This window comes from Corticium candelabrum, chromosome 13, assembly GCF_963422355.1.
Source record: "Corticium candelabrum chromosome 13, ooCorCand1.1, whole genome shotgun sequence".
Classification (NCBI taxonomy): Eukaryota; Metazoa; Porifera; class Homoscleromorpha; order Homosclerophorida; family Plakinidae; genus Corticium; species Corticium candelabrum.
The window spans coordinates 1,510,852-1,538,670 of record NC_085097.1 but is presented as its reverse complement, the minus strand read 5'-3'; the positions used below and the strand labels follow the sequence as shown (position 1 = coordinate 1,538,670).

The following is a 27,819-nucleotide window of genomic DNA, read 5'->3' as shown; positions in this document are numbered from 1 at the left end:
ATTCTCCACCAACTTGTACGGGTGGATGCACCGAGATTCCTCCAGGCCTTAGCTGTTAAAGAACTTTCGTCTTCTTTAGACTGCATAGTAAGGCCAAACCGATCAGCACATCGACTGACGATCATAATTAGCTGAATATCATCACTTTCAAATGGGTGTGCACAAACTGCAGTCATCTGCAAACAAAAATTCGCGAGCTAAAGTTTAAAGAACCAGTGTTTTGGCTTCCGCAAGTCGTTAATCATTCAGCATGCATGAAAACTGCAGTATGCTGAAAGCCGGTGCAAGAACGCAATCTTGTTTACCACAATTATTAACTAAATTAGAACGCCAGAAAACTCAGGAGCCATTACTAACAATTCTTAGCTTCCACGCCTTCATGAAATCGAAATGCTTCAGAGGTTGACAACCTTTACAGGGCATCCGATTTTGGTCACTCGATAAAGCTTGTTTTAAGTGCTCGCTTTGCATGGTTAGGTGTTAATTATGTCTGTCGTTGACTCATTCAACCTTTTACTTATATTCTTCCCAAGATCGCGCGATTTCCTCTTAACCTCGCAAGTCAGTACCGGCGGAGCGACTCCCAAGTTGTGGGACTAACAAATACATAAACAGACATACATATACATACGTAGATACAGTACATTCGTTCACACATACATATCAATGAGATTTCCAATAGTTAGCCAGATAACTAATAGCGTCTTCAATTTGAAACTGCTGTACGCGGGGTAAGATGTTTAGACGTGTCTACTATATATACCCTAGTACATGTATTTATGTACAGTACAGCCCAAATCATACAAATCAGAAAACAGAACGCCGTCATATGTTGCGTATAGTACACGTTAATCAAATTGGAGACAAACAATACCCGAACTATGCTGTACTACAAGATTATCAAATATCAATACTATACCTATCTCCACATCATTTCTATAACTATGAAATACTAACATGACGCCATGTAGAAATTAGACGTTCTGCCAACGCAATTCTAGGCGCTATATATAGCATATACTATGGACTACGTTATCCCAGTTACACACGAGTAGTCTCTTCTGTTAAAGCCGTACGTGAAGTATGACAAATTCCGTTACTTTTCAAATGCTGGACACTTGTACTGTTGACTGTCACCGCTATTTGAGAGTTAGGGTAAATACCACACGTCAACAACAGAAGCCAGAAATCCCTAACATCTTTATAAGAACACATGAACAGTAGCAAGACGACGAGAAAAATCGACCAAAAGTAGGTCTCAACCACCATGAGCTCAACAATAAGATGTCGGCGAAGATCTCTTAGATAATCTTGTGTATCATCGCCAAAAGACGAAACAAATCGTTTAACAGAGTACTCAATTACATCGTGGTTGTAATATGCCAGCATTAATCGAACAAGAACACTGATAACCAAGACTGCAAAGCCAATCATGACCATTACCACACGCAATTGCACGAACTCCAATGATGAAACAAAGCTCTTATTGTTAGCATAAACGCTCACAGCGCGCCGTCGTCTAATCTGCACGAACAATTTAAAGTTAGTTCTAACCGCAAAAGCGCGTTGGCGATTATACAAACACGCAGCATTAATAAAGAAGCTTTACACAAGCTTAATTAAGAAGGAAGCTGGACACATTGACTGGCACCTGCGATTGTCGACATCTGACAACTTTGAAAGTATGCAGACATCATCACATCAACTGGCACTCTAATTAACTATCAACGCCCCAAAAAGTGCATTCCGCTGGTCCGTACGTCACTCCGTTGGTGCGCCCACAGAGACACTACTGTAACCTAAATAATTAACACAAGCGCGAGTGCGTTAACGCACGCGCGCTCGGGTTAATTAATAACTAAACTCAAACTGCATGAGCAAAGGTGGCTAAAAGACATTAAAAGTGGCCCGGCTAAAACGAGCGCGCTAGAACGCGTGGTCTACTACGTAACCTCAACATACAATTTCTAGGTATATACAACCTGCAAAACATCATTTTCACTGTCAGCAATAGTCAAACATATATGGGCCATTTTATGTTTATTAAACTAACGAGCACAGTATACAAAAGTCAGATCCACGAAAGCGAACAAAGAAAAATATATAAATATATTCATATTTTCTATTCAATCAATTATAAAAATAGACCTAAAGTTTGCAGCAAACAACCGTTGGCTGAAGTACACACCTTGAAAAGTAGTCCGGTCAAGGCCGTGTACTAGCCTGACCGGCTCCGGCGCCTATAGACTATAGCTCCTGCTATTTAACTAAATGAATAAACGTCTTGCAGCCAACTGCTGCCGGTACGTTAGCAGTAAGTGTCCATGAAACCCCACGTCTAGCGCGCGCGCACGCACACACACACCACACACACACACACACACACACACACCACACACACACACACACCACACACACACACACACACACACACACACACACACACACACACACACACACACACACACACACACACATATATACATCCCCAAGCAAACCTTTACCGTATTTCGCGAAAGCTGCCCCATGCTGAGCCTATACGAATAACAATGGCCTATGCTCAATTAGTCGCCCACTTAGTATTCAAACCCAGTTATGTGCAACATGCATTCGATTCGATCACTGTGTAGGGTTAAGTAAGATGAAATGAACACCCAGATAGAAACACTGAGTGAAAATAAAGATTTAAATTTAATGCAACAGACCAGAAACATGAATCAAGTGAAAGCGAACGTAGCTAACTGTGAGATTAGACTAGGTAGTTTGTTTGTGTAGAGTGATGGTATGCAAACAAACAATGCAACAGTCTCTGTGCTTGCGTGCTTGCGAAATAATAATGGCCCATGGGTCAGTGGATGGTCCGGCTATTTAATTTTCTACATTTCAATTTTCATGTTTTCATTTTTCAATTTTCAATTTTTAGTTAACTTTAAAAAATTTAATTTTTAATTTTTAATTTAATTTTTTACTTGCATTCTTATTTAAAACTTTGTGTTTATTAAATTGTAACTCTCAATTTTTGTTTTTTAGTTTTAGTTTTTTATAAAATGGTTTTTCATCTTTTGATGTTTGATTCTTGTGATCTTTAGATTTATCTTTTAAAGTTTGATTTTTAGGCACCTATGTGCTCAAAACTAGAAACTTGAACGCGCAGTTCGCTTTTCTATTTCTAACATGAATAGAAAATAGAAAATAGAAAATAGAAAATAGAAAATAGAAAATAGAAAATTGAAATGACCCAAGACACTAGACACAGCGGGGGTCTCAACGGGGCTTCCATTCGTACGCGTGTCTCAGGAGATCACATTTCCAACACACAAGCAGGTGTTTGTTTTTACTTTACCTTCCGTCACGTGCCAAACCACGTTGGCAGCTCTTGACAACTCCACTCTGACACACAACGTTGTACCAGTGAATACTGCGGTCCCTAGCTATGTAGGTACGTGCATTGTACACAACACGCTACCTTTACGGTAGATGAACCGGTTGGAGAGGAAATGCTACGAATATATATGTCTAGAGATAGGCTCCGCACTAGCGGATCGCCGAGTTGGCAACTGTGGTGACGAAGTATACAGACTCGTTTGTTGTCTAAGAAAAATCGAGGCACAATTGAAACATCGAACCCGTCAACCTACTACAACACTACACGGTACCGTACAAGGGTGGGCGTGGTATTGTATAGCAGGTCACATTTCTTCATTTGCATGACGTCGCACAACTCACCAAGCAAACAGACATGCACGTCCATCGTTCTACAACGCCTTCTGAATTCTATTTGAAGTCAACTCAACTGAACTCTATTTGCTCAACTCAACTCAATTAATTAACTCAACTAACGTAGAACAGTGTGCGGCTACAACTGAAAGAACATGGTCATACATGTAGCTAGTAAGCTACAGCAAGCTAGAGCTAGTTAATAAGTAGACTACTATGCCAATGCTGAGTATAGCTACTGTACTAGAGTCAATAGTGTTAGACAATGATTGTAGAGTTCTACCGTGTCACTCGGTGATCTCTGGGCTGTCATTGTCGACGTGTACGTTCATATCTGCAGTCAAGATGCGTGACGAGGAGGCACCAGCACCTTGGGTTGTGGCAGATGGAAACACAATTGGTAGTTCCGTGTCCGACGAAATTCAGAAATGTGACCTGCTATAGAGTATCACGCCCACCCTTGTAGAGTACGGTGTAGGCCTAGTAGTGTGCCCGTGAAAGCGCGCAGTCTACTACTTGTAGTATAGGTTGACGGTTTCGATGTTTTATTTGTGTCTCGATTTTTCCTAGACAACAAACGAGTCTGTATACTTCGTCACCACAGTTGCCAACTCGGCGATCCGCTATGGCGGAGCCTATCTAGGTACAGTACCCAGAGCTAGATATTCGTAGCATTTTCCCTCCAACCGATTCATCTACGGTAAAGATAGCGTGTTGTGTACAATGCACGTACCTACACAGCTAGGGACCGCAGTATTCACTGGCACAACGTTGTGTGTCAGAGTGGAGTTGTCAAAAGCTGCCAACGTGGTTTGGCACGTGACGGAAAATAAAGTAAAAACAAACACCTGCTTGTGTGTTGGAAATGTAATCTCCTGAGACACGCGTACGAATGCAAGCCCCGCTGAGACCCCCGTTGTGTCTAGTGTCTTCGGTCATTTCAATTTCAATTTTCTATTTTCAATTTTCTATTTTCTATTCATGTTAGAAATAGAAAAGCGAACTGCGCGTTCAAGTTTCTAGTTTTGAGCACATAGGGCCTAAAAATCAAACTTTAAAAGATAAATCTAAAGATGACGAATCAAACATCAAAAGATGAAAAATTATTTTACAAAAAAAAATTTTTAAATTTAAATTTAAAATTTAATAAACACAAAATTTTAAATAAAAATGCAAGTAAAAAATTAAAAATTAAAATTTTGTAAAAGATCAACTAAAATTGAAAATTAAAAAATAAAACAAAAATTGAAACGTAGAAAATTAAATGGCCGGACCATCCACTGACCGTAGTGGCGTACGGAGCAAAAGAATCTAATAATCATTTTTGAATAATGCTCGTTTGCATAAACACAATTAAATCATGGGTGGTATCCTAGACGTTTTGCAAAGAATTACCGTTTGTGCTTACTTCCATATACTAAAACCATTACAAGTTGGCTCTGTCGTTGCTGTTCATTTCTAAAACGTTAACTGTTATCTCGAATTTACACTATATACCGATTAAATGTTACGTACGTTTCTTTCACAAGTACGCCAATACAGATAATTATTGCATATAGAAACTAAAAGATAAACGGCATAAAAACACCTACGACAATTAAAAACCAAATTGAAATTAATAATATCATACGTTAGTGTAGTTACTAGGAATAACAACACAGATGTAGCAACAATTTACATACCTTCTTCCGTAACTGGAAGCAAATCCAAATAAGGAAAGACATCGCCATGCCACTAAGAATTTGTTCAGGCAGCCAGAGAGAAAAGTAAGTCCACTGATTCATAGAAAGCCAACAGTGGCTGCCCAGTTGTCTGTCTTCAAAGCCGTCGTTCAAACTTACTATAGCGATCAACAACAATGGAAGTCCCCAAGCTACAACTGACTGAAAAATGTGAATTTTTCTCGCATTGGCCGTAAATAGTCCTCTTCTGCTTGGAAAAGAAATCACCCACCACATGTTAGCAATAGCAAACATCCACCAGAAACTCGAAGACAATACAACAAATTGGACGATACCTCCTACAAAAATCAAAACCAAGACGAATGCAAAGTCTATTAGCTATATCAACGGTGTTTCTTTACTCGTAGTTTTGCAATATTTCGTTGAGGTGTTGCTAAATTGATCAGATGTCGCTGCGTTGCTCATTTGATTAGATGGGACACAGAAGGCTCGTTCTGCAACCACAATCATACTGATCGCGTCAAGACAACCTAGGCGGAAGAAACCAAGGGCGCGTTCAATGGGGCTCTTCCAGCCTCTTCCAGAAGAGGCTCCGTATGCATACCTCTCTTCCAACTTCTACAGTTCTGCCGCTATAGTCGAAAGAGCCAACTCTACCGACTCTCGCTCGTTGGAAGAGCACGCGCCCCTTCCAACCTCTATACCAGCGCAGGAGCACGCCCCTCTTCCAACCTCTACCAGCGCAGGAGCTGGTAGAGGTTGGAAGAGGCGCGTGCTCTTCCAGACTCTTCTGGAAGAGGCTGGAAGAGCCCAATCGTACGCGCCCCAAGTAACAATTTATCTAGATCAGTCTCTGTCCAAACAAAAGTAGAATCTACCATAAATGACAACAGACAGAAGCATGTACAACGGTATAATATGTGGAAAAGATCGCCTGTAAAGACACACATCTACAATTGTATACACAGTAATAAAAAATATCTCACATTTTCTTTATTTTAATCAATGTAGTTGCTCCACCCGCAACACTCAAGATTGAAAGACATGCCTCTAGCCCATGAGCTACATCTATTGCCCGCTTCTCCAAACTAGTGAATAAGCACACGGCAGCACCTCCATTGTCAGCTTGACAGTCATTAAGACTGCCGTTGAATGTCAAATTTTCTGTCATATTTCTGCCGTTGCATGTCCAATTTACTGTCCTGTTCGTGCAATTGCACGCCCAATTTACTGTCATATTCCAGCTGCCGTTGCGCGTCCTATTTTCTGTCACATTGTTTGTCATATTTCCAACAGGCTACGAAATAAAATATTGACAAACTGTTTTTAGTCGTACGTACCACTAACTGCCTGTTACCAGCAACACATGTTGCCGTAACAAACAGCACTTCACACAACAATGTTGTCTCCAATTTAGAACAGTCTAAATTCAAACACAACAAACAAGATGGCTGATCGATACAGTTAAATTAAGTACTAAAACTTAGAGAGAAGCTGATGCGTAACCGGAGCAAGTTTCATACAATTCAAACAGTTCGGTATAGACTAGGATGGTGTTTGGGTCACGTTCACTAGCACTTGTCCCTCCGTGAAAACCCTCGATCTCTCCTAATGTGTGTTGTCAGTGTGTTGTCAGCGTGTGTGTGTGTGTGTGTGTGTGTGTGTGTGTGTGTGTGTGTGTGTGTGTGTGTGTGTGTGTGTGTGTGTGTGTGTGTGTGTGGAGTGGACACATCTGAGACCTTCGGGTCTAACGCTCAAGTCTGAGATGAACACAGGCGTATTTCCTTCGGACAAGAAACTCATGCAAACACGACTGCTTCTCTTGACTCAGGCATAGAATACCTTGTCAAATGTCTAGGGATGGACAAGGCCGCAGGCTTGGCAAAGTAACATCCTCACATACAGTGCCAAAGCTGCGCCAAAGTCAGTACCCTTGGATGCCTCTGGCCATACGTCAAAGAAATACGATCCTACGTAAGAAAACGTTAGCGCGGCTGGAAAAACTTCGAGTAGCGCCGGCGACCTAGCTTGTCTAATACTAGGCATGCACATAAGCTACATTCAGATACAAGACATCTGAATAGCTTAACAACGTTCAAGGTTGTACTTGGAATGTTCAAATTTTTCAGCTGAAGAATTAATTAAGTACAACTGGACTGACTTTTAAGTTTATGTGGCGTGACTGAACTCATCTGCCTGCAACTGGGTCAACCATTTGCATGAGAGCTCACACAAGCATTTGGTTTCAAGATCACTAAGAGAAGTTTCAAAAAGAGTGGGTTCGATCTATGTCTGTTGAAAAGTAACTCTCATGACTCATTCAGAAACCGGGCTAAATGATTTGATTGAATTACTTGAATATAGCAATGTGCTCACTGTTGTAATTGCATGCCTAGGGTCCAACAGAACGGAGTAGTAATTAAAGAGTAGAAGGATATCTAATTATCACAGGTAGGTGAAGTAATAAAAAACAGGCTCTCTGTCCACGGTGACTTCGATGTTAGAGTGAGAAAGACAAGTTTAAAGAGTTATTGAAAAAATTTTGGATTGACCATATCAACCAGTAACAATCGTAATCTATAGACTTTACTCGGGCACATTATCTGACCATCACAACTACTGTGTTTCAACACAAAGATCAATATTCACACGGAGTCATAGTACAAACCAAGTTCACTGGTGATCAAAACGTAGTCTGAAAGACTATATTCTCGTATAAACAATCTATGAGGAGCACAGTCCATGAAACAAGACTGTTCATGGATCTAGACCACAAACAAAGGGTAGGCAACAAGTTTTGAAACTGCAGAAATGTATTCACAAAGTTTGGATGCCAAGAGTGCACGTTGATTATTAATTCTATACAGAATACATTGTGAAGATCTAACAGATTCAGTTAGCATAATAAAGGACTAATTACCCCTGATCTTATCAACATCTATAAGATGAAATAGTTTGTGACGTTCTCTCCCAAGTCAATCATGGGAATGTTTACGTTTACTAAGTACGTAACCATTCAAGACTTAATGTATAGTTACTTACTAGCTCTCATGCAGGGCACACATTGTTTGGAAAGACATACACGTTTGGAAAAATCCCCTAATCCATTCTTGTTCTGCGCTCCCCAAGAATCGTGGGGGATAAAGACCTCTTTATAGATAGCAGGAGGTATTGCTTAATCGCATTCCGCTCGTCTCGCGTGTGCTAATTACTGGTTAGTTACAATTGTAATTAATTAACAAAGATGTTGCCTGTGAACGAACGTCCTACTAATCAAAGAGAAGACATTTGTTCGTCAATCTTGTGGACTTTGAATAGCGTGTTGAACACAGTAGCGCAATAACGAGACAGAATAAAGCGTGAATTCCCACAGCTACGATGATCAAGCTGCTTGATCGACAGGCGTTTTAGTCCCTCGACATGTCAGACAAATACATGTAAGAACACAAGGCGCTATAGCGGCACTCTGCATTCAAACAACACGCTAAAACGAGCAGCAACTGAATAAGACAAACGGACGGCCAAAGAGCGTCATGACTAAACAAAAGCACGTCACATGCTTACGTCAGACGCACAAGATCACAACAATACATATAGAAATCAGACGTCGATCGGTGAAGATGCACAGCCTCACGGACAATTTGGCCACAAAACGTACGTCCCTCATGCAACAAGACAGTGGTTCAAGGTCTACAGGTCGAAGAAAGAATATCTAATTAGGGTATGTTCAGGAGCATGACCGTAAATCAACATAAGCGAAATGAGTGGAATGCGATTGTGTGACACCTAATTAGACCTCCTGCTATCTATAAAGAGGTCTTTATCCCCCCAAGATTCGTGGGGAGCGCAGAACAAGAATTGTATAGGCTCGCCGGAAGAATGTAGGCGGAGGTGGTCTGGCTACGCGAGACTATCGCAGAGAAGGATCACGTTTACCGTCCTAGCATAACCGTTTCAAGCCTTTGGAGGTCCCGCGTCTGGAATCACAGTCTTTACTAATCCTTCTTACTGTGGGCTTTAGCAAAGCTCAGTCTTACTTCGTTTACTTCTTGCACGGCTGTCCGATGATTGATGGTGTGCAATAACAAGGGCGTCGCTCTAACTAGGATGTGATGATATTATTAGATTGGATTTAATTACATATAGCCACGCATGCTGCCATAACAAAGTCTGTACGACAGCAGACCATACCTAGCTTCGAGCGCTACAGTACTGCATCTAATTTCTAATTTCATCCTCACCTGAGGAAAGGCGTAGAACACGCTGACAGCTGCAACCATGCACCACACAACCAACAAACTGATAGCAACGACAGCGATCTCTGCAGCAGAGCTACGCCAGTTCCTCGTGCTTTTTACTAGTCGCAGCTGTTCCACCGGCAAAGTGCTGAAGGTGGTCACGCTTGGTGTCGGCTGTCCAAACTCGGCAGAGTTCTCTTGAGATGGTACCGAGACGCCTGAATCAGTTGATCGTGGAGATCTAGGCTCCTTGGCTTCCACAGCACGTTCACGGAGAGACAAAGTTCTCACGGCGCCAACTAACACAGCTGTAGTAGCAACGCCCTGCGTCACAGCAAGATCGTTAGCAAACGGTCCTTCCATGTTCAAAACGGTCTACCACACTGACGAACAGCACTAAAATAGTTCCCGGATTTGCATTTACCATATATATCGCAAGAATAACAGTGTTAGAACTAGCATCTGGACCTGCCGTTGCCCGGCTAACATTAGCTAGACAGGTGCAGCTAAAAAATTTTTAGAGTTGCGTCTATAGGCTAGAAGTCTGATCTGTCCGTCTGTCTGATCTGTCTGTCTGTCTGTAACATCAATGAATCACGCCAAAACTACCGGGCCAATCGCGCGCATGAAGATTGCGTTCCGTAAAACATAGCAAACGCATGCTTCGGAATTTAGACGGTCCCCTCTCGAGGAGTCGATCCCCACATGAAATCTCGCGACGACGTGACCGCGGTGCGACTTCCAATTTTGACACATATACTTCTAATACACATGCCACGAGACAGAAAGGACGATTCGTGGCTCCTTCTTAGCTCCCTCTAGTACTACTAGAGAATAACTAACTGCATGTTATCAATTCTACGTTACTGTGCCTAGAACGTAAGTCAACCTCGTTCACGAAATACCATAGATGAAATGGAGCTAGTAAAATTTAGTTTCTCATTTTGAATCGGCGCTGCACGGGTCTGGGAGGCCGCTTCTAGGGAGGAGTGTGGTGTGGTGTGGTGTGGTGGTGGTGGTGGTGGTGGTGTGTGTGTGTGTGTGTGTGTGTGTGTGTGTGTGTGTGTGTGTGTGTGTGTGTGTGTGTGTGTGTGTGTGTGTGTGTGTGTGTGTGTGTGTACTTACCACGTGCGATGCATGGGAAACGCGCCACGTAACGCAAGCAGTAGTATCTATCCTTCAACGTCATGCATCTAACTTGAGACCTGCAAGAGTCTAGAGAGAAGCACTGTGCCACGCTTTTCTCGATACCAGTTCAACCGTTTGTCAAAGGTATAGTACACGTCAGGTCACTGAAATTCTCTCGGTCCCACGACGGAAAATATATAACATTTGAAATTGCTATCCCTAACCCAGAAGTCTATTTCAATATGCCGCTGGCAAAAGTAGCCTTTTTGAAACGTGCATGGTCCGGCCATGGCGGGACTGGTCGGAGTGGTTACACCGTTCCTGCATGTGTGCATCACAGCGATTACACAGAAATTGAGAAGCTTGTAGTGGGCAGATTAGAAGAGGAACTTTTTAATATATTAATATTCATACACACTAATTTACATTCAATCATTTAAATTCCAAGATCTGTAGAACCTTCTTACAAAACGAAAATACAAATTTCTTGCTTCTCAGCTTGCTGAATACCACCATGACGAATGGAATTTGTTTACCTCCTCAACCTGCGCAATATACAGACAGTCGTGGCCCTTACATACACATCCAGTACACAATACAAACTTCTTTAGGTGAGAATTTGAGAATGGTCATTATGGCAGAAGTCATTTGACGGAATCCAGGGCTTCTGCTATCAGACTTCATAAAACGAAAAACAATGTTCTTCAAATATTCAAGGTTAGCTGTTTCTCTTGATCTATTGCAAGAATGCACAGAAGTCAGTCACAACAAGCAAAAGAAATCCTCTACAGCAATAAATTCTACTGCAGCGACAAGATCTGCCTAGTTTAGCTCGTGCCTATTACGCCTTACACTGCAGTACTGATTCGACGTCACTTCTTACTAAATTACAAGAACCAAGTCTATACAAGCACACAAACAGCTAGTGTGCAAATTGACAATTGTTTTGCTACAACTTTGCAAGCCTAGTCTTTCCATACTGATAAATGGTGTCTAGCCAGAGATGGCTTGAACACGGTTAATCAATACTGACTTGTATCACCACTGTCTGACTTCGACTCTTCATCAGCTTAGTGATATCTGCAGCATAGCTTTAGCAACAGAAATGAATCTGTTGATCAATAGTGCACACTAGCCCACACAACATGGAACAAATCAACTACCACCCATAATCAGAATAAATTTCTCACCCATAGCACCCAGCCATGTACAATAATCACCTATGCTTATTTTCAGATAGACCTGCTCCTCTATTCTATATCCTAACTTCCTCATCCATTAGTGGATGTTATATACATACTTCCTCAAAATACTATAGCAATTGTGTTGTTGACACAACTTGCCGCAATGTTGTCGTAAGAGACTCCTTTCATTGTGTATCTGCTTGAAGTTATATAGCTAATCCCATTGCAGTTGTCAGCTATGCATTCCACTGAATTGCACATATAATATAGTTGTCATATAGTTATAATATAATCAAAATTGAAGATACTGTAAATTGAATTCGCTGTGTCTAGAAACCATAAATGACAACATGTAGAAGTCCAGCTGTCACTAATCATTTTGAAAACATAAGTAACAGCCCATGCAGAGAGGTATTCCAGTGCCAAAAAATAGGCTACTCTGCCAATTCATTTCTGTAATCATGATGACAAGAATCTCACATTGAACAGATACCACTACATAATATTGCTAATTTATCTGTAGTTGTAACTCCTACACTTCGCTTGCCAAGGTCCGTACACATGCCCTAGCTACCCAAGGTTGAAGCCCCAAGTTATTCTGTTGGGAAGAGCACTTATTATTACAAGTGATTAGTGCCAATTTCTTTGTAGGAGATTTTGTGGACAAGTCATATGTCCTTCTTACTACGACACTGCCAAAAGTATGGAGTCTCTTCTAAGTCCACGCAGTACATATTACTTTTGACAGTCACAGGAATTGACTTACTGGTGAGTATGTCCTAAAGTTAACATGCAATACTAGTAGCAAATGGTTAGCCAAAACACTATCAAGTGTACTAACGAAAATAACCATTTCCCACCTGTCCCTTTCAAGCTTCCGAATTTCTTCTTTTAACAAAACAAGTTGATCAGCATGACGCTCTTCCCTAAAAAGTACAACAATATGCAATGAACATCATTTTTCAATTCTATTTTCTTACCGCTCTCTTGCTTCTCGAAGTGATTGCTCCAACTCCAACCGTTCTTGCCTCATTGTTTTTATCTCAGATTCTCGCTTTGATTGCTGCTCAGCATAGTGAAGAAGTGCAGCATCGGCCTTACTGCCCTTAATACCATCATTACAAAAACTTGAATTAAGATAACAGAAAATCAATTACGCATTCTGCACTAAATGCAAGGTTATGGAAATTATAATAGTACCAGTCCTACCCCGCCCTATGGGCGGTAGCAATTTATCTTTACGCGTATACACTTTCTAGGCAAAGAACAAACACAAAAATGAACTTTCTGACTGCAGTGGGCGCATCTTACTCTACTATACACCAGTTGAGGATGGCGTACAGTGGCTGGTGAGCGAACGTCACATCTGCATACTTGGTTAATTGAACAATCAAAACTCCGGCGCATCTCATTTCAGGCCACCAAAGTCTCATTTCTGGCATTGGAAGGAGTCTAGGCAAAGTCAGACTCGACAGTTGGTCTCCAGACCGACGTCATGTCGATCTGTCAATCAGCGCGTTACAGACATCCAAACAGAAGCAAGGTTGGCGTATTATAGTATAGGGTTATGGAACATGCAAAGTAAAATGACAAACAGACAAGACAAACTAATGGGAGCGTATATATCACCATGTTACAGAATTCACTAACACGGATATGCAGAACTGTGAGGTGATTTCAGAGCACAGTCAGACCGGTGGTAAAACACACAGAAAAATACACAAAGTCACAGACAAACGTAGCTAAACATAACCATGACGACATACCACTGCTGGTAAAGACAGCAGTTGTCTTACAGCTGCATCAGTATCACCCTAAACATACAAGTACAGTTTTACGACTGAAACATTAAATTTCTATAACAATCTAAATTAATTAGTTAATATTGTATTTGTGCTGTGTTATAAGTAGTTTATGTAATGCTATGTTTGTTCAATATAAAAAGACTCACACATCTCGCCTAAACAGTTGTCTATCATAAATTAAAATCATTTGAAGCTGCTGGGTCACAATTAGACATGTGAGGTTCTCTAGCCCAGTGAGAGCACACACCTACGTATATTCTGGCATCTGTCTACAGCAGTAGACAACAACAATTTAGCCTCTCGTGTGCTCTCTTGATCATTGTTTTAGACTTAGCAAAACCGACAAGTTTAGAAACCTAAAATTAGAAAACCTTTTGATGTAGTCTTGTTATCTCTTCTTTTGAAGTAGCAAGCTGAAACATATTGTACTTTCATAACTCATGTCTAACAGCTCGTCTGTATATATACATATGCATACATATATATAAATATATATATATATATTACTGTATACATATATGTTTTTTAATGTGAAATCTGATACACCATTCTCTGCGTGTAACAGTACAGTCACATGCATGTGCCGACTGCAAGTTTCATGGGATCTTCATCGTTCTCGAAGCCGCTCACAGGATATGCGCTTCTCCATTCATTCCATCCAACTTAAAACACTCAAAGATTTAGCCTATTCATGAAACTTGAGTGCCAACGATTGACTTGCCAGTTTGGATCTTTGCTTTCCCATTGTTTGCCTTTTACTTGAAACTCCCATCGATTTACTCACGAGATCTGTCAGTGCGATCAACTTGTCAAAACTTTCGTTGGATTTTCCCACTCTCTGGGTGGGCCCACAAACAAGATCTCTGCATCCCTCACAAGATCTTCGCAGAAAAGTTGCACGTGCGTGTGATAGAGAGCGTTCTTTCTAACTGGTAGAAGAGAAAGTACAAGTACTGCTTGCATGGGGGTGGAAGGCACACACCGATTACCATGTCATAATCAAATTAGCTTATGATTTGTAGTCGAAAAGGGGGAGAGACTGGCGGCATGAGACTACAGTGCCTGGTACTAATGAAAATTTAGTTCTGTATAGATCTAGAGTAGAAGCATTAACATAGCAGTCTAAGCAATTCTCAAATATACTATGAGTTGTAACAATGTTTCTTTGTAATAGATTAGCTTGTGTACTATTAATTAATGTTCTAGCATTGTCGGCGTCTGGTACTAAGGAAACTTTACTTCTGTATATAGTATTAGAGTAGCAGCATTAACGTAGCAGTCTAAGGAATTAATTCTCAAATATACTATGAGTTGTAACAATGCATGTGTTTCTATAAAAAAGGGCATGAACAAGAATACAAAAATATTTATGTAATAAATAAAAAAACAAAGTAGGGATGACTGCGTACTTAAGCTAGTGCTTGAGGAAATAGGGGTTACACCTCCCGCAGACAAGTACTCATAATTTACATCTGAAACCAATCTCCCACAATTACATCCCCACTTCAGTCCGTTTGCTTTCAATGTGGCTGCTTGGATAAAAGTAAAGTAGAGATTAAATTGTGGGAGATTGGTTTCAGATGTAAAGCATGAGGACTTGTATGTAAAGTTTTGATGCCTATTTCTTCGAGGACTAGCTTAAGTACGCAGTCATCCCTACTTTGTTTCTTATTTATTACATAAACATTCTTGTCTTCTTTATATATACATACATACATATATATATATATATATATATATATATATATATATAAATGCTGTATTGCAAGAATGGGAACACAAGCTAAAGATTTCTTCTGTGCTAAAACCAGCAAGTATGTAAGAGCATATTGCTTACTCATGATGGTAGTGCCAACTATCAGCATAGTATTCCAAGATCATGCATGTTGAGTCTACCAATAGTGCAGTCACTGCTTTCTCAGCTGCTCATAGACGTCCCCTGCACCGTCTAAGAAGCACCCAGTGCAAGAAAACCCTCTAACAACAGTTCAAGTTTCACAAATACATAATTGTAACCAAGCCATTTTCAAGCGAAATTCCACTATCTGGAAGATGAATGCTATTAGAGATTGTTCTTGCACGATGATAAGCTTCATAATTGGTTTTACATCATTGAAAAATAAAATTAGATGCTAAATAGCTGAATTTCAGCAAAAACATAGTGAAAGACATTAGTATCTATGTGTAGGTAACAGTGTTGTTGCTAATAATTGATCAATATGTGCCTGCGACTGCTGAAATGATGCAAATAGTAGTAATATTAAGGTACAGCAGATAGTAGTAATGTTAATGTACAGTTTGGCACAAAAAGTGTGTGTGTGTGTGTGCGCGCGCGCTCTCCTTTGAGGGTATTATATACACACAAAAACCTCAAAGCACAGCACACAGACAAGTATACATACATCAAAACTTGAAAATTTGCAAAGAGCAAATGTTGATTCATGTGTGCGAAAGCTGTACATTAACATTACTACTATAAGTGTCATTTCAGGAGTTGCAGGCACATATTGATCAATTATTAGCAACAACACCGCTAATTACACATCTAGATACTAATGTCCTTCACTAAACAGATTCCAGTTCCCACAGCAAGACTTGCTTCATTTATTAAAGAAAGATCTAAGAAAGAAAGGGATTAACAGTGTTCGAAAAAGTGGTCATCAAGTGATACTATCTTACATTACATGTTGACCAGATAGACATGCAGGGTTTCCTTCCTGATAACCAGGATCGAGTAGCTTGAGGTCCTTCTAAACTAAATGTTTAGGTTATGTAGAGACAGCATCTGAGTATTTGGCTCGGAATATGACAAACAAGCTGTTATCATGTAAAAATATGGCCACTAATTACCCCAAGTTTTGAGTTTTCTGTCACACTCTGCTCTATGGCAACTGCAAACTTTGAGGAACGAGATCTTCTGCAGTTTCTCGAAGGTTTAAAAGACATCCCATTGTTAACAAAGATGAAGACCAATACGCGTACACAAAAAATCAGTAACTTTGCCTTCTACGCCTAGCCCTGCCCCACTTTATTGATGTGCTTTCTCTTCGCTTCAATCCTGTAGCACATAGACTGCTACCAAAGGAAGCACAGAATTTGTAGTCTGCTGCAGTAGCCGAAGATGAAAACTGTTTGTTTGCATACTTTCCCTAATAATGAAAGCCATCACATCAAGCTGTGTCTCCGTACGCCTCTTGAGCTACATGTACATCAAGGTGCTACTTCATCACTGTACGGCAGTTGAGCTTTGTCAAACAGGTCTACGGTGTCAGTGCAAGGAATTTTCACACACTGAGGCAGTCTTTTGCAGACCTCACCCACAACTGTGATTACCAAATCACAGCTGACTTAATTAATGGAATTGATGACATCACATAACTTTCTCATGTTATTACATAATTTCAACTGACAAAGATCAATTAATAAGCATTTGCTGGGTTGTTCGTGTCAATCCATACTGGAAAACAGCGCATTCACCCAAAGATTTGCTGCAGCTGTTTGCAAGGGTTAGTCACTGGCAAATGAATACCACAACTAATGATAACAAAATTACAGAAAAGACTGCTGAGGCCTAACAAACAAGTTAGCATCAAGTCAACACACAAGTGTAAACCAGTGTTATAGTAGGGGCACAAGGCATAACACAACAGTACCAATGCAGAGTGGTGAAATGAAAACAACTACGTTATGCATATCATAGTGTATCAAGACATTAGCACACTGTTACCACTATGATTTCAATCAAGCCAGGTAAGTTGTCACTTAAGACTGACTCTTTAAAACGACACTATCATCAAGATTGCAGCCTCGAATACCTTGTTTTTGTTACGCCCCACCAACTTGATTTTGGGTGGACAATTTTCAAGTTCTCCAAAACAAGGAATCCTTGGCAAGCGCAATTTTCACAAGTTACTTTGCTCTACCTGTCATGTTTTGGCAATAGACTGCTTTTTTCGTGCCTTGGGTGCTCGAGTGGCGATATCGTCACACTTGACTAGGTCACTGTGCATTAATTCGAAATGTTGTATAGGTTTCACAAATACAGAGCAAACATAGCATCTGTTTACGAGATCAAACAGTTCCTTTCTACAACAAACGAGAGTCATCTACAAATCACACGTGTCAGCAGAGAGTCCTGGATGTCTACTTTCATGTCATCAGTATCCCTGAAGAGAAGACACCGAGGTGCATGACACATTGCAAGTGCACAGCAAGTATCAGAAAGAGCATTAAACTAAAGCAAGACACCTACAATAAGCTTTGACGACTAATCCAAGCAATCTTCATGATAACTGCAAAGTTCTTGTCTGTATCCGCAATAGTGTAATACATCGGATCCTTCTGCTGCACACAACCAGCAAAAAACCATTGTAAACGTATGAGAGTAGTTATTGCTCCTTTGTCACCAGATGTGTCCAATGCACTAGACTGTGATTTATCGTGAGGAACACTGTCTTGGAAGCCCTGATTCGAGTTTACGCGATATCGTGAGGAGTGCACAAGCATGCACATAAATCTTGACAGTGTTGCTTTAAGAGTTGAGACTTAGCCATTGCAACCTTTCTTAGTCTTGGAATCTAGTAAATATACTTCCACATCTACGGTGGCCGGTTCATGCTTCCATGTTCCACATTTCAAAATTGCTTGTAACATCACCTATGACATACAACGTCATCAAAATATTAGAGAGCCACATTTCTTCCTGACGTCATGCTCAAGTATGGAAGCACAAACCGACTGCATATAACTATATATATATATATATATATATATATATATATATACAGACTTGGACAAAATTATAGGGACACCCCGCTGTGGGTATGTAGTAACACAATAATTAGATCACAATTTACCAACTATCAATATTGTTAAGAACTTAATAGTTACCGTGTTGATTGTTAGGTTTCTTGAGAATACTGTAGACCCTAAATTGCTTTCTTTACGCTTCGCATTGCGGAAAACGAGACCTAAAAGTGTATGACGTCATGACTACGTAAACGTCGACGTTTGGGGTCTCTGATTTTGTTTAGTGGCTTTTAAAAAAGCCGGTTTTAATAACGCGAAGGAAAATTGAAGCCCTTCACCAGTTCCTCAGTACCGAGTGTTCCCGCCTCTCGCCCTCCTGATTGCGTCCAAACGTCGCGGAACACTTTCTGCCAAGTTCCGGACACGCGCGGCTGGAATCTGCTGCCACGCCTCTTGTAGAGCATTCCAGAGCTCAGCTGCAGTTCTCGGTTTGCGACGGTTGGCAGCAGTTTTGAGTTCATGCCACAAGTTCTCGATTGGATTCGCATCAGGCGATTTTGGCGGCCAGTCCAACAGTGTGACGTCATGCTGGCGAAGCCATTGTCTTGTTGACCGAGACGTGTGGATTGGCGTATTGTCCTGCTGGAAGACAAAGTCGTCTCCTATCAATGCCGCTGCGTCTGTAAGCATGTGCTCTTCCAGAACCTGTTGGTACGCCGTGCTGTCCAAACGATCTTCCAGTTTCACCAGAGACCCCAAACCATGCCAACACATCGATCCCCACACCATCACACTAGCCGCGTGGTGGACCGTACGGTCACAACATTCAGGGAGAAATTCCTCACCTTTGCGACGCCAAACGTACAGAGCACCATCGTTTCCTATGCTGACTTTTGACTCATCTGTAAAAAGAACAGATTTCCAGTCATCCAAAGTCCATTGTGTGTGAGTGGTTGCCCATCCCAGTCGCAAACGCCGATGGTTTTCTGTTAGCAGTGGGTTTTTTCTAGGCCTCCGAGCGTTCACTCCTATCTCACTGAGACGACGACGGACTGTTCTACTTGACACCTGCTTGCCGGTTTCATCAGCCAGCTGATACGAGAGCAGTCGTGATGGTGCTCGTCGGTTCTGCAGTGCCATTCTCTTCAGTCGATGATCTTCCTGGATTGTCGTTGCCTTCCCACGTCCAGGTCGTTTTTCATAATCGCTGCTGCCATGGGAAAGCCGTTGCAGGCACTGATAAACTGAATTCCTGGAGCGGCGGACAAAAGCTGCGATCTGACGCACAGAATGGCCAACTGAGTGAAGGGCTTCAATTTTCCCTCGCGTTTTTGGACTCAACTGTTTGCCTCGAGGCATCGCTGCAACTCGTGAAATATCGCACGGAACAAGACTCTGCAACTGCGTGCAGCTGAACGTTCAGGCTAACTTATAGCCTAAGTTTGGCGGTCTCAAGGGCAGCGGTTTTAGTGCAGCTGACATTTTGGCGGTAGCAGTTTGAGATTTTGCTACGTAAAACGTGGACCGGAAGTGGCATGTCAATCTTCTTTTGTTGCTATAACTTGTTCAGTTTTTGTCTTAGCAGGATTTCTTTGTAATTAATTAGTGTCGCATGATTTTTGAATACGTTAAAGTTTGTTTATTGATTAAAATGGCAAAACAATTCAAATTGTGATGACATGCGCGAAATCAATGCGCAAAAACAGATGATTCGCCTTTTTTCCATAATGTTGATAAGAGGACCCACAAAATTGCTTTCACTCTCTACTACAGAGCATTCTTAGATTGTATGCCAACAATGAGCATCCAAGAGCGATGAACATGTACAAAGACAAGAAAAGTAGGAATGGCCGTCTTCCTTCTTCAAAGCAAACTAGATGCGCAGTAGGTAGTAAGTACAGCTGCAGTCTTGAACTCAAGCTATGTTACATACTAACAATGGCGCAATCCATGAAAAAAGAAATTCGAAAAACATTTGGTTTTGCTAGAGAAAAATTCAGTGCCAAAGTTAGACTAGACACAAAAATGCCAGGTGTCCCTATAATTTTGTCCAAGTCTGTATATATATATATATATATATATATATATATATATATATATATATATATATATACATACATATATATATATATACATACATATATATATATATATACATACATATATATATATATATATATATATATATATATATATATATATATATATATATATATATATATATATATATGTAGCATGCGTTAACTAACCTTAAGTTTCAGCTCTGCAAGTCAGGATAATTTCTTGCAGTCCCAGATGTCTGGAAAAAGTAAAAAGCTCGTCGCTGATATCTAGAGTTATAACAAAGATCTTGGTACAGTTTCGTAGAGCGCTCATAGTTAATGCAGGCATGGCTTGCCTGTCTCGCCAGTCTCCAAAAAATAATGTAAAAAGGAGACTAAGCTGTCAGGAAGCCTCAAAAGTCTCAGTGCCAACTTGATACCACAACTGTAACAAAATAACTTGTGAGATAAGCAAGTCACGCCTGTATCAACTATGAGCACACTCAAAAATGTGCCAAAATCGTTGTTAAAAATGCTAGATATCAATGACAAGCCTTTTACTTCTACCGGATGTCATCTGGGATTGCAAGAAACCGTCCTCTGACTTGCAGAGCTGATACGTAAGGTTAGTTAACGAACACCATAAGTCAATGACGTAGTTCTAAAATACTGTAAGTGGTTGGTTTGTGCTTCCATACTTGAGCATGACGTCAGGAAGAAATGTAGCGCGCGCAATAATATTTTGAAGATGTTGCATGATGTAGGTGATGTCACAAGCAATTTTGAAATGTGGAACATGGAAGCAGAAACTGGCCACCGTACACATCACTACCTCTACACCAATACACCAGTGAACTCATGCTTTGTAGTTGATATCGCTACTCCATATATATGCAGTACCAGTCAAAAAGGATTACTCACTCATAGTAATTTTTGATCTAGAGTAATTCAATAATTTGTCATCACTATTCCCACAGAACATGTTTGTGGTATTGAAACTAATCAATTACATGTATGCTGTACTTTCGGATACTTTTTGTTTCTAGCTTTGTGCTCTTTCCACTTGCAAAATTCTCGCTCAAAATTAAACTGATACATATGTGGTCCTTCTAGTAAAATGCGCACCATCAAGCAGTCAATTTTCTCTTCAGACAAACGGTTCCATAGTTTTGTCATAATAGGATTGCTGACAAGAGAATCCCCTTTCACAGCCAGCATTTGTTACTGGTATGACAAGTACATCTGTCAACAGTTACTGGAGCAAGCGCTAAACGCAAAGTCAGTTTAGCAGTGCGTAAACAGAACACACGGCCTGCTAGTAACCTACAGTCTACCTGCTAGTAACCTACAGTCTACCCCCTAGGGAAGTGATCATGAGTTATGAGATGGAGGCCACACCAGGTGTGCTAATTAGAGCTTTTACATATTACATCATTTACCCTAAATGGTTCCAGCTGCTTCCTGTACATCTTACAAGATAATTGAATAATGGTCATAGCTCCACCCCTTGTATCTGAATCCTCTGTTTCCTCTGTAGGAAGGGCACTCGCTCATAGCTCTGAAGCGACGGTGTAAACACAGCTTCATTTACTAGTTAATATAGTAAACGAAAATGCCAGGCTCTGCTATACCAAGATCATCGGGAAGGTCCAAATGGCAGCAGAAATATTGCAGATTTCGAAGTTCAACCTTATGGGGAATAGTCTAAACCTGCTGGTGTAATGGGTTTTAGTAGACAAGAATGCACTTAATAGGATGCGTCCTGCTGTCTGAAATCTGCATCCCAACCTCCTCAAATGCGTCCCAGGACGCATCAAATGTATTGTAGGAAAATCACTGGCTTGGAAAGCAAGCAATACTCGAGTAGTTCTGAATAGAACATGTACAAAAAGTCAGTATCAATGTTCAATTCACAGGTCTGCAACTTTCGTTTCTCTGCTTTAGCTTGAATTATAAAGATGGCTCCAAATACTGTATGGTGTCCTGCTTTCTCCATAAAAATCAGACATCAGACTGTATCAAATTCCTCACTGGTAAGTGTTAATTATCAGCCTTCATGCATTATTGCTCATAGCTTTCCTCAATGTTTCTTGAATTTCTGAAGTATTTCTACTCTTATTACAGTAGTCTCCCTCTTGAGAGACCACTCTGACCAGCACCCACTTATTATTTCCTACCAATAGAACCATGCACAGAAGCATGCTGCATTGATTCCTACCCCGCACTAGCAACAAACCTCTAACGTGACCAACAAGACAAAACGAAACGTTGAGTGACCATCTCTTGCATGCAGGTGTTGCTGATAGTCCCATATGCCTACAGTTTCAAGCATGGACCGATAGGGCTCACGTGGTCGTCTGTTGTGAACAACTGTGTTCAGCAATGTACAGAAAGAGAAAGATGCTGACTCTAGAACAAAAAGACTTGGTGCTGAAGAAGATCCATGAGGAAACTCTTGCTGAGCTGTAGTGCTTAGGCAAAACACAGATTCAGAATATAGTGACATAAAGAGAAGAGATAATGAAGGTTAGAAACAAAGAGGGGTGTGTGGACAGAAAATAGAAAATGCAGCAAGATCAGGACTGTTTCCTATGATGACCTGCATAAGATTGTTGTATTTGTTGTCTGTGTCTGTTACGCACCCAGGAAAATTTACAGTACAGTAATAATTATAGGTCATATTACATGTAATTGGGGTGGTCCATTTGACGAGAAACCACCCCTCTGTAAAGACCACCTTTAATGGGCACCACAGGATGGCCTCTCAAGAAAGGGACTACTGTACTCACTTCTCTGTGTAGCCATTAAAAATGAACCTTTTGTCTACGTAGCAAGAACAAAGTAGTAAATGACTAATGAATGATAGCATTTACAGCTCGAATAATTGGTTGCCTGACTCAGATAAATGGAGCAAAATACCATTACCACATCTGCAACTTGCTCAAGAATACAATTATTATCTACTGTTATTATTTACTGCTAATTTTGGTCCTACTCACTCAATCCACACACATCATTAGCTTTGAAGGAAATAGCAATCTAATGAGTGCACTACCAGTTTACCTGTCTTTGTGCTGCTCCTGGTCCTAATTTTATTTTTTCTTTCAGTAATTCTGAGTAGCTCATAACCTTCATGGGTGACTGATCACTATAAAGAAAAGCATACCATTAAATGTAACTATCGCTGCACCTGCAACTATACTGCACACACTCTTGCAGACACCATATTGTAGCCAATACAGCAAACACCTTAATGTTAAAGCTTTCCATTTCCAGAACAGTATTCTACCTGTCCTAAATACCTAAAAATTACACTTATGTAAATGTCTTTGGGTATTCTACTCTGACAGAGACAAAAATACATTAACATCTTGCACATTCATTTACTAATAACAGGAACATAAAAAAATAACAAAAGAAATCAGCATTCGGTAAAACTCACACTGACATATGTAACAATGCATTCACTAGTTATCATTCACTCAACAAGCAAGTAGATCTAGACAGTGTTATTTGCTATTACAAGATACAAGGATTAATGTATGTATAATGATAGATTCCTACTTAAATTGAATAAAGCGACATAGACTAGAAATGTACAAACATTTCAATATGTACATCCATATAAGACGTTAACAGTTTTGGTTTGTGTTCAGTAAATGGGTTTAGTGAGTAGCAATAAGTAAAACTGAAATGTTTCATTTCACAATATTCACAGTAAAAATTCCTATGCCAAAACTTATACAAACCATATTTCAATACCAAAACATTACATTTTGTAATTTCTTTGCATTTAACATGCATACATCAAACTACGTAGTGCCTGTTCAATTAACCAACATGTACCCTTTCTTAATTTATAGTCCAATGCGCAATACAAACTAAGCAAACATCCTATTTGATAAAATGAACAAACCGACAGCCAACAAAAACAAAGCAAAAATAATGCAATCTACAAAATTAACCAATCATCAAGTAAAACTCACTTCGGACTCATCAATTCAGGCTCAATATCCTCAATGTATGAAGTACTACGTCTCAGCAATCTTGACCGCATTTCAATCAGCTCAGCTTCTTTGTCAGATAGCAAAGCCTTTGTTCGCTCACGAGTATTCTGAACACTAAGTTGCAACTCTGCAAGTCTTTCCTATGAGAAAACAATAGCCTAACTAGAATATGCAAAATTTATCAAATTAAAAATTAAAACTACAAATGTGTGCCACTCTTCATCAACAATTAGTGTGTGTATGTGTGTGTGTGTGTGTGTGTGTGTGTGTGTGTGTGTGTGTGTGTGTGTGTGTGTGTGTGTGTGTGTGTGTGTGTGTGTGTGTGTGTGTTACTACTATAGCTGGTCTAACTTACAATGCAATTTGACAAAAACAGAACTAAAGTAAAAAAAGCAATAGTTGGCAATGTGCAAATTGTGGCAAACACTAATGTATAGATATAAAGGAGCCTAGGAGGGACATCAGAGAAGGTATACAAATTACATTACACATTAGAACGGAATCGCGTTCAGCTATAAACATTCATATATTCCTGATGTCACTGAAATATGGCGTGAAGAGAAGACACTTTGGAAAGCGAAGAAGCCTTTGTTTCTGCAACACAAGATCCCTGTAGTGATTAGAATTCCATGATTGACATGGCGGCATGTGTGAAGTCACAGGTAGTCGTTCTAGTTCGCCATTAGTCCATAATAACATTGTGTGCCATACAGGAAGTAGCCAATTCTGTAGTTGCACAATACTGATACGGAACAAGTTCTATATAGTTGTCTTCTCGCCATCACTAGCTTTCTAATTATGTTAGAATTAGCTGTTTGCAGCGTATACTTAGCAAGATTCACGATTTTTCCCATGCTACCAACTATTGCTTTTCTTACTTACAAGCACTTAATTGTCTATTACCTCACACCAAAATTTGTGCAAAATAGCACTAAACAAACTACAACTATCACAATCAAGGAGGACTTGGGTTTCAGAGTAGAAATTGGCAAAACCAGTTGTAACATGCCTGTTATAGCCTAAGAGCCAAGTAAGCAACAAGCACTTTTTTCACTGCACCTCTCTCACAAGGAAGGTTCGTGACAGATTTGAAAGTAGCCTGTTGTTGAATAATGAAAGTAGGAGTTTGCCTCAACTGTCCGATGAGTGCACATAGGACATATATTTACACATCACTTTGCATTCAATAGCAACCTTTCCAAAATCTGAAAATTGAGACTTAATTAATTTTTACAAAACAGTAAGATATTTACAACAAATTTATAAATCACAACAAACAGTAGAGAAAGTTGTAGTTCCATGTGTCCCGTACAAAAAGACTTATGATAAACTTTGTATCTATATTTTCCTTCAAGTTGTAGTTTGCTACAGGTCATCGTCATCTTGTCTAGTTGGTATTCATCAATCACCCAAATCTAACATCTATGCCGTTCCATTGTGCAATCTGGCCATTGCCTGGGCTGTAGCCTTAAAGAGTAGCTCCTGATGTTTACCGTTTAATACGTACAATTGAGAATGTGAGGTGCCAAAATAAGGTACAAGTCCATGTAATCACACATGAATTTACACCAATAGACAACAAGCAGTAACCAATGAAATGATCGGAATGACTGAGTGTACGGCTCCGTCATGGGGCACAGTAAGCAGTGAACCAGTTCTTGCAACAGACTGAATAAGATATAGAAAAAGCGTGGCTTCATACATGTTAGGAAGTGTTTAACAACTTTAGTGGGCCATCGCATCTGAAGACGTAGTTTTGGACTCTGATTGAGTCAGACAAAATTTTCAACAATTGCCACTGCAATAAGAACACAATCTATAATTCCTTTACTTATGCATTCATAGGTGAAGCCCGGTTCACAGTATTGACGCTGACGCTCAGCTGAGTGTCAACATCAAAGACAACGCCTTGATGCAGGCAACATCCTTTGATGTTGACACTGATGCTGACGCTAGAATAGGATTCATTTCTATTCCAGCATCAGCATCAGTGTCAACGTCGGTGTCAGCGTCGCACTGTGAACCAGGCTTAATACTGACATCAAGCATATACTGCACTAATTATGAACAAAAACCTAAACTAAATTTTCTAATAAACATAACATTCCATATAGATTAATGCAACATTGCAAACACTGTACTAACACATACTAACACATTTGCACACCTGGTAATGCATTTCTGCTGCAGAAATTGACTCTTTATATTTTTCCTGAAGTTGATGCCTCTCTTCAATCAGCTCTTGAATCTTCACAAAAAGTTATTGCTACAACAATGTTAATTTAACATTCTATTACACCAACTTCCTTCCTGTATGCTGACTCTTTCTTCTGTAAAACAGATCTTGCTTCAGCTAAGTCTTGACTCAAGCTATCCTTTTGTCGACTGAGATCTTGCAGTCCCAATCTCTCTGAGTCCTGTATCAACAATACAACAGACCAATCCCCACAGAAACTGATACAGATATTCTAGCAAAGATATCTTAATTAAGCTCATTGCGATTCTAATTTACAGTAGCTGCAGTACATTCAGATGATCATTAACCTTGCACAAAACTAAAATATTAGACAAAGTGAATACATCACAACACTGCACAATACTGCAAATACAATATGCTCTCACATGTACCCTTTTTCAAAACAACATTTTTGTACTATCTAAAACTTTCACTACAAATATTAGTCAATTAGTGTACTACAGTGGAACCTGTGTATTCTGACCACCCAAGGGACTGTCTTCAACTGCCCCTAATTCTGAGATGATCCCACTTGTCAGACTGGCATTTGTTCTTGTAGAATGCAACGGAAGGACAATCCAAATGCACTGTCTGTAATGTATTAATACAGCAGATCAACATACGTACATACACATGTAGCCAAACACATGAAAGCAATCACTATCATACACCAGAAATTGTTAAAAAGTACATACAATAGATGTCAGGATGAATGTGACAATCACACAAAATAGCCATCAGCGGTAGACTTCAATGTGCTCTAATAGCCTTCTCGATCACAATGCAAGATGAAGACATGTGTGAATGCAACTCACCCATGTCTTCCCCTGAGCGAATAAAACTTAGGCTGTTGAGCATAATGGAGTGCTTAAGGCGAGCTGCTGATTTCCAAGTCCACTTGATGTGTTTCTTCAGTCTCCTCAGCCTGATCTGGTTCTTCATCGCCATCATTGTCAGCACTATTATTCTCTGTGGTGTCCGCAAAATCAAAGGTCAAACATATCTACATATCTTTGGGCCGTAGGATTCTG

General features: G+C 40.1%; 2 protein-coding genes across 5 annotated transcripts in view; both read right to left on the bottom strand.

Annotated features, from left to right (window-relative positions):
* Positions 1–752: 752 nt before the first annotated feature.
* On the bottom strand, positions 753–10,010 carry LOC134188928 (uncharacterized). 3 transcript variants are annotated; one of them, XM_062657140.1, is made up of 6 exons: positions 9,641–10,010; positions 6,386–6,696; positions 6,004–6,333; positions 5,801–5,929; positions 5,400–5,737; positions 753–1,524 (listed from the first exon to the last, which is right to left on the bottom strand). In XM_062657140.1, the coding sequence occupies exons 4-6, from the start codon at positions 5,907–5,909 to the stop codon at positions 1,042–1,044; spliced, it is 930 nt and encodes a 309-aa protein (XP_062513124.1). In that variant the 5' UTR covers positions 5,910–5,929; positions 6,004–6,333; positions 6,386–6,696; positions 9,641–10,010; the 3' UTR covers positions 753–1,041. The 3 variants fall into 3 exon arrangements, with proteins under 3 accessions (XP_062513124.1, XP_062513126.1, XP_062513125.1); XM_062657142.1 differs by having other exon boundaries at positions 5,801–6,333; XM_062657141.1 differs by lacking the exons at positions 6,386–6,696; positions 9,641–10,010 and having other exon boundaries at positions 5,801–5,974; positions 6,016–6,022.
* Positions 10,011–11,136: 1,126 nt separating this feature from the next.
* LOC134188995 (GRIP and coiled-coil domain-containing protein 1-like) overlaps positions 11,137–27,819 on the bottom strand; it is a 44,955-nt gene continuing 28,272 nt past the window's right edge. For both annotated transcript variants that reach the window (XM_062657218.1, XM_062657217.1), the window contains 9 exons: positions 26,856–26,969; positions 26,720–26,800; positions 24,532–24,692; positions 23,609–23,693; positions 13,716–13,763; positions 12,930–13,054; positions 12,810–12,875; positions 11,369–11,501; positions 11,137–11,310 (listed from right to left, as the gene is read on the bottom strand). In XM_062657218.1, the coding sequence (XP_062513202.1) occupies positions 11,260–11,310; positions 11,369–11,501; positions 12,810–12,875; positions 12,930–13,054; positions 13,716–13,763; positions 23,609–23,693; positions 24,532–24,692; positions 26,720–26,800; positions 26,856–26,969 (864 nt within the window). In that variant the 3' untranslated portion in view covers positions 11,137–11,259. The remainder of the gene's footprint in view (positions 11,311–11,368; positions 11,502–12,809; positions 12,876–12,929; positions 13,055–13,715; positions 13,764–23,608; positions 23,694–24,531; positions 24,693–26,719; positions 26,801–26,855; positions 26,970–27,819) is intronic.

Excerpts from the sequence above, each read along its gene's own strand:
- LOC134188928 (XM_062657140.1), bottom strand. The coding sequence starts at position 5,909 with ATGATTGTGGTTGCAGAACGAGCCTTCTGTGTCCCATCTAATCAAATG. Across the intron at positions 5,738-5,800 it reads GAAATATTGCAAAACTACGA|GAGGTATCGTCCAATTTGTT; the intron begins GTAAAGAAACAC and ends TGATTTTTGTAG. Across the intron at positions 1,525-5,399 it reads GCTTCCAGTTACGGAAGAAG|ATTAGACGACGGCGCGCTGT; the intron begins GTATGTAAATTG and ends TTGTTCGTGCAG.